This window comes from Gracilinanus agilis, chromosome 4, assembly GCF_016433145.1.
Source record: "Gracilinanus agilis isolate LMUSP501 chromosome 4, AgileGrace, whole genome shotgun sequence".
Taxonomy (NCBI): domain Eukaryota; kingdom Metazoa; phylum Chordata; class Mammalia; order Didelphimorphia; family Didelphidae; genus Gracilinanus; species Gracilinanus agilis.
In genome coordinates, this window is record NC_058133.1 from 39,841,473 (window position 1) to 39,849,144 (window position 7,672).

At 39.2% G+C, this 7,672-nt stretch overlaps 1 protein-coding gene across 1 annotated transcript in view; it reads left to right on the top strand.

The window, feature by feature from the left end:
* The first annotated feature begins 2,214 nt into the window (after positions 1 to 2,214).
* Positions 2,215 to 7,672, top strand: part of LOC123245303 (guanylate-binding protein 1-like) — a 23,857-nt gene continuing 18,399 nt past the window's right edge. The window contains exons 1-2 of the mRNA XM_044674139.1: positions 2,215 to 2,285; positions 6,843 to 7,050. Of these exons, the coding sequence (XP_044530074.1) occupies positions 2,220 to 2,285; positions 6,843 to 7,050 (274 nt within the window). The 5' untranslated portion in view covers positions 2,215 to 2,219. The remainder of the gene's footprint in view (positions 2,286 to 6,842; positions 7,051 to 7,672) is intronic.

Sequence of the window (7,672 nt, forward strand, 5' to 3'; positions counted from 1 at the left end):
AGACTAAATAAGCAATAATCAGAAAATATAGAACTGAATAACTCAGTGTACAATAAATCAGAAAATATAAATTATTTAGGAATACAACTCTGATTTTTTTAACTGGTAGGATAACTGGAAAGAAATCTGGCAGAAACTGAACTTAGATCAACACCTTACATCATATTTCACAATACATTCTAAATAGATAATCTTAATATTAAAGATCATGCTATAAAACAATTAGGAAAGAAGCAAATAAAACACCTTTCATAGCTATGGGTAGGAAATATATTCTTAGCCAAACAAGAAACTGAGTCAATTACAAAAGATAAGCACAGATATCTTGATTATATGAAACTGTAAAGCTTCCACACAAACAAAATTAATGCACGTTGGATCTGAAGGGAAATGAATAGCCAAATGGGGGAAAAAAAAATTTTTGCATTAAAATTTTCAGATAAGGGTTTGGTATCTAAGATTATATAAATAATCAACAGATAAGCATAAGGCTAAAAGCCATTGCTTTCTGTGTAACCTTGACGGTCAGCTAACTTATATGGTCTCTTTTTCCTCATAGACTTGATGGCCTCTAAGATCCCTTTCATGTGTGCATTTATGGTCCTGTGACCCTACAAGGCTCTCCCTTCCTTCAGACACCTTGTCCAATGAGACACCTCTCTAGGCTGCCTCCAGCTCAGATCTCTTGAGTGTGCCCTTGACCTGACCCAGTCGCCTTTCCCTTCTGTGTTCTTTTTGTTGCTCTTTCTGCTTCCCCTGCCAATACCTCAGAACTGGGACCACTGGAGTCCATGCAGCAGGAAACCAGGAGTTACTTGGCTAATTTGCCATCTGTATTTACACTCTCTCTACCAGCAGAGCACCTATTACTCTAGAAATAGGATTCAAATTACTATCTCTTTTGCATTTGGAAAGATATGACAATCATTTGCTCTGTGGTTGATATCTCCAACTTGAAGATCCATCCTTTTCTGCTTGGCACCAGATGGCAGAATTACAAGTGTGTAATGGATGGAAGGTGCCAAGAATAGGTTTGGGCTCAATGTAAGGGAAAATATCTTATTAATTCGAACTGTCCAAAAGTGGAATTAGATGTTTTCAGCAGAAGTAGTGAGCTCTTCCCTCAAAGAATGGGTTTGTCAAGAACGTTAGAGGTTGGAGGGAGCAGTTTCTTCTTCAGATTATACTTACACTAGATGCTTTCTGTTGTTCAGACAATTCCGATCTGTCATGACCCTTTTCCTCAGCACATCATGCCCCTTCCTGTCTTAGACCTAGCCCTCCTACCTTCTCCACCCAAATCCCTCTCCTCTCATCACTTCTTAAGCCTTCCATCCTTTTCCTCCTCATCCTCAGCCAAGCCAGCTATCCACCTTTCTTAGCTAACTCCTCCCTCAGTTTATTACTCAGGTCAGGATCTCCTTTCTAAGGTGGGAGCCTCCTCCTCTCTTCAACTCCAACACCAATATTATTAGGCTAGAAATCACAGCCTCTTTATTTACCCCTATTCAAAGTGCCAGGTAACAACCCACTCAAAAAAAAATCCCTTAAAACCCAAAATTTTAATATCTAGCCACTCAGTAGACACTGGAGTATTTTGGTCGTATAGAGTGATGCTTTTTGGTCCCAGAATTGAGTAAGAGAGCAAGGGAAATTGGGATGGTGCAACTGGACAACATACCTTTCAATTGTATTGTCTTTGGTTGGAAATTATTTTTTTTTCAATTTAATTCAACAAACATTTATTAATCACCTTTTTTAAGCCAGATGCCGCTGGGGATACAAAGACAAATCCTTTCCCCCAAGGAGTTTATATTCTCTTGGGGAGAGAAACCATATGCTCACAGGAAATGAAATATAAAATCCTGAATGGAATGGAAAATAATTTCAAAAGATCCAACTCTTTTAAATTGCAACAGCTTCCAAAGCCACGTGTGAATTCGTTATAGACTAGCCTGTGTTTCCTGCTATCTGGATTTTTGCAAGCTGGTGAAATAGTGTCCCTAGAGAGAACCTGCTCCCAGCATCACACTCAACTCCTTTTATGGTCCGCAGTGACTCAAAACCAAAGCTCTTTTTCTCTTTCTCTTTCACTTCTGGTCTTTTGTTTCAGTTCTGGAAAGTTGGTTGTTTTTTTCAAGTCATTAAACATATTTAGAAAACCCGGAAATCCCCAAGGCTCAAAAGCCGAGGCATCAGAACAGAAACCAACAGTCCAGATGGACGGACAGAAAGCGAGGGCAGAGCAAACACAAGAAAACTCAAGTCAGAAGAAACGGGAACCGGTAAGGATTTGTCCCGTAGTTTCTCTTCCTTTCACGGTAGCTTTCTCCTATTCTACTAGAGTGCTACTTTATTCTCTGTTTGGGAGCCCTGGATTAGGGTTGCAGAAAGGGAAAGGCAGTTCGGGGGCTCCCTGTGACTACCGGACCGATACACGACGCCCCCAAGGTCTTAGTGCACCTTGGTGTCATTAAAGCTGATAACGGCGCTCAGACTTTGGGGTCGCAGGGTGTGAACTTATCCCTTTGCATTTATAGCAAATATGGCCCGACCCCTTCTCGCCTTAATGAGAGAAGCCTTAATGAGCATTCCTATATTCCTCAACACGCGCACGTCCAGCTACCCAGACTCAGCCCACATTGGTCAACTCGGTCCCTTTGCACCGGCTTGGCTCCGCATCTGGAATACACTCCCTCCCCACTAGCTGGCAGAGGACTCCCTAGTTCCCTGAGAGGCGACGCTGGCGCCCCGACTTGTACAGGACGCCTTTCCTGGTCCTCCTAGTCGCTGGTGCCTCTTCTCTCCAAAGTCGCCTTTTTTCTGTTTTATCTCTCACTGTAAACCTTAGCTACGCTGCTAGATCCTGAAGGGCAGAGGTTGTTTTACCTTTTGCCTGGTATCCCAGGCTCCTAGCCCAGTGGTTGACTTATAGTTGCCATTTCTTAAAAGCTGCTGATTGATTGATGGGGAAGTCAGTTTCCCTGAAAACGACCAGCACGGAGATAGGACTGAACTGTCTAGTGGAGAATATTAGGCATCCGCCAGGTTTAAATTTTGAAGGAGTGAGTGGAAAGCATTTAATGCCTGCTCCATGCTAAGCACTCCCTCTGCCCTCTCTTTCAGGGGCATTTTAGGATCTTCTTTCCTATTTCACAATGGCAGTGATCAAAGGGATGCTCCCCTTTCCTCTTATTTTCTTACCCTCACCTAATTAAATCCTTACTATAATCTGGGGTCTTGGTGTTCTTATTCAGAGACGTTCTTAACCTGACACCTGTAGGCACCCAAGGGGTTCATGGATAGATTTTAGTGGGTCTGTGATTTTGGATAAGAAAAGAAATTACATTTTCATTTCAATAGAATTGCTTTCCTTTCAAATTCAATATTATTTTTGTGCTTTAGAAAACATTATTCTGAGAAGGGGTCCATAGGCTTTCACAAATTGTCCAAGGGCTCCATGACACACACAATAAATTTTCTGTTCTCTCAGTTGTTCAATAAATATTTGTTAAGGGGGCAGCTAGGTGGCTCAGTGGATGAAGAGCCAGGCCCAGAAATGGGAAGTCCTGGTTCAAATCTGAACTCAGATACTTCCTAGCTGTGTGACCCTGGGCAAGTCACTTAACCCCCATTGCCTAGCCTTTTCCACTCTTCTGCCTTGAAAACAATACACAGTATTAATACACAGAAGGTAAGGGTTTAAAAGAATCAAATAAATAAATAAATAAACAAACAAACAAACAAATAAATAAATAAATGAATGAATAAATGAATGAATGAATGAATGAATGAATGAATGAATAAATGGACAGATAGATAGATAGATAGATAGATAGATAGATAGATAGATAAGTAAATAAATAAATAAATAAATAAATAAATGAACTCTTTGTTAAGCACCTTGTAGGTGCCAAGCACTGTGCTAAATGCTGGAGATGCAAAAAGTTCTTTGAACAGTAAAAATCTCTTAGCTGGTGGGGAGGATTTGGAGGAGGCATTGCAACAACTTGTGTTCAGAATCTAATGAAATGCTCCCACAGATGCCAATGGTGAAACTGCTTTAGATTCTTGCAGTCAGAGAATTTAAAGTGAAACAGTCGGGTCTTTGTTTAGGGAATGACAACCAACATGTCTATACACTAGCTAGCACTTTAAGGTTTACAAAACACTTTACAGATATCTCATTTTTTCTTCCCAACAGCCCTGGGAAGTAGGTTTTACTAGACTCATTTTTCAGATTGGGAAACTAAAACAAACTAGTGTCTAAAGCTGCATTTGAATTCTGGTCTGCCCACTGTTCCACTTGGCTGCTTTTCAGAGCAGAAAAGAAAGAAAAGGAGCCAGTTAGGTCAGAGATGTTGATAAGTTACTGCTAACTTTAAAATCTATGTAGCTTGTGTTGTTGAGGTCTCAGGATGACCTGGCCAGAAAAGCATTGGACTTGGAGTCAGGAAGACTGGAGTTTGAATGCTATCTCAGACCCCCTCGCTAGCTATGGGATCCCAGGCAAGTCACTTGCTTTCTGGTCATCTGTAAAATGGGGGTGACAGTAGCATTGTTAGGAGGAGCAAATGAGATGATATATTAAATCTCTTTGCATGCCTTTAAGCCCTAGTGTAAATGCTAGCTATTAAATTCACAAATATCAAATTTAATCTAAGAAAAATCACTCTGGCAAGTAAAGATATTAGGCTTCCTCCTCATTTTGCAAATAGGGAAACTTGGAACTAAGGAGTTTAAGTGTTTTTCCCAAAGTCCTGGTGGGATGCAAGTCAGACCACACTATATATATATGCTACTATATATATACATATATATAAATAAAATATTTATACATATATATGCATATATATGCATATGTATATATATATATATATATATACAAAATCTTCTTTATCCATTGATTCCCTTAAAGGGCGCTATTGTGTCCCCTACTGGGAATTTCTTGAAGATGCTCTCATAACTCTGCTACTATATATATATGCCACTAGAGGGCATTAGAGGGCAATGTGTATGGCAGAGTCCTGGTACCTGCTCCTGGTCAGGGTATACATAGTTTTGTTTTGTTTTTTCTTTACAATCGGAGTTCTCCCTGAAAGAATCTCTTTTTAACAACAATATTTTCCTGTTGACTTATAACCAGCTACAAAAATTGTAGCTAAAAAAAAGAACCACTATTTTAAGTGCATAAAATAGAATATGTAGGATTTTAAAAGGTACCAATTATATTGAAATATTGCATCAAACTATTTTTTATATCAAACTACTTTTTTTTTAAAGTTCACAGACCCCATGTCAGAAATATCTGATAGATACCAAGTCAGGTTTAGAATCTGAGAGACAGAGGATCAAGTTTTATGTATGAATTCTTAGACATCTTTTTATCTCCCAAAGCAATTCAGTCACTGTTACATGTATAACAGTCACACACTTGTTGAAAGAGAAAAAAGAAGGAAAGAACATGAAATCAACAGGGAAAGCAAATCTTCTTTACCAACTGATTCCCTTAAAGGACACTATTGTGTCCCCTATTGAGAACCTCTTGAAAATGCTCTCAGAACTCTGCTAGAGCAGAAGTTCTTAATCTGGGCTCCATGAGGAGGAGGAGGAAGAAAAGGAGGAGGAGTACTCTACTGAAATATAATTTGATTTCTTTGTAGTTCTATATATTTTATTTTTTGCATTTCAGAACATTATTCTGGGAATAGATCCAGGTTTAAACAAAACAAAAGTAACAGCTTCCACACAATGAAAACTTGTTTCCCAGAAATAGATCCTTCTGGTTAAGGGTGAACAAAGGGGGTGCCACTCCTCACCAGATTAATCAAAAAACATTCCTTCTCTTAGTTGGATTATTTCCCTTATCAAGTTCAGGAACCCTGTGTTCCTCCTGGAGCCAATTAAGCCCCTCCTTTTAGAAACAAGTCAGGTCTTCTATAATAATGAAGCAAAATTATTTCATGCAAGACTTTATTTCCTTAGAATTTGATCAAATACAGTTAAGGTTTTCCATCCAAATGTGACTAAGGAATTTGGGATAGGTTACTCTCCTATTATTATTTCTTTTTTTTTTTTACTTTTTTAGATATTTTTCCATGGATTTATTTTCTTTCCCTTCCTCTTCCCAGAGCCAATGAGCAGTTCCACTGGGTTACACAAATGTTATCACTTGATACCTATTTCTACATTATTCGTTTTTCCACAGAGCCAAAACCCCAAATCATATATCCATATAAACAAGTAATGTCATCAGTCATAAGCTTTTCTTTTGCATTTCTATTCCCATAGTTCTTTCTCTCAATGTGGATAGCATTCTTACTCATAAGTCCTTCAGGAATATCCTGGATTATTGTATTGCTACTAGTCGTAAAGTCCATCCTAATATTATTTCTAAATATTTTTAAAGAAATAGGAGTCCTTAATAGATACACTTCCATACCACTAACTACCTTTGTGACCTTAAATAAATCATTGAACCTCACTGGAACTATTCATTATATGAACCTTGAGAATAGTTTAAGCTATCTATGTTCTAAGGTTCCTTCTGGGTTTAAATGGTATAATCGTGTGGTTGAGATCACAGATCTTTTTAAATATTTTTAATTTTAAATCAGATCACAGGTTTAGAGAGACAGAAGCTAGATCTCACAAATGTTTGGGCTGCTTTCATCAGAAAAGTCTCTGGTACTTAACAGAGAGAAGAGGCTCCTATCACAATATATGGGGAGAGTCATCCGTGACTGCAGGAGAGCAGTCCCGTGGGGATGGAGCTTGGCTCAGTATTTAGAAATAAAGACTAGGCATTTCAGTGCCTATTTGACCAGACTTTCCATTTGCAGAAACATACCCCCTTCAACATGGGCTCTGATGTCTGGATGTCGGCCCCAGAGTGCTTAATTGAAAACAATAATGGACGATTGACAGTGAACCAGAAATCGCTAAAGATCCTTGCTTCAATAACTGAGCCAGTGGTGGTGGTGGCCATTGTGGGCAATTATCGCACTGGCAAGTCCTACCTGATGAATAAGCTAGCAGGGAAAAAATCAGGTATGTGCAATCAGCAAAGTCATGGCATGTGTGGTTGGTCCTTTCATAGATAACTATACTTGGTCCATTTTGGTGACTTCTCTTCAACAAGGAAGGATGCGTGTGGAAAGGCAAGGCTTCGTTCCGACCTCTGCTTCAGACCCCTTAGGGCAGTGATGGGAAAACTTTTTAAAGAGGGGGCCAAAGGAAAGGAAGAAAACTTTAGGGGGCCAAAATCTGGCCGTGGGGAAGGGGTAGCTACTGTGAGGAGGCTTATTGATCTGGGGTGGAGGCAGCAGCAGCTGGATAGGACATTTGTATCTGTCCTGCAGGGCTGTAGTTTGCCCATCACTGTCTTAGGGTGATCAGGAAGACAAAGGAAGGTTTCTCCCACTTTGTCTTACTAATAACAGCCATATGGACAGCTGTATAGGCATATGTATGATATGTATCATGTATGCTGTGTGTGTATTATAGAATGTGTATACAGTGCATAGTATGATGTGTACATATGATTTATTGTAGCATTCATCTACATATATCTATAATGGGATGTATGTCCATACTACATGTCTATGTGCACAAATACATAGTTTCCATGTGTGTATATTTAGACATCTTTCTACATAAAATACTACTTTAA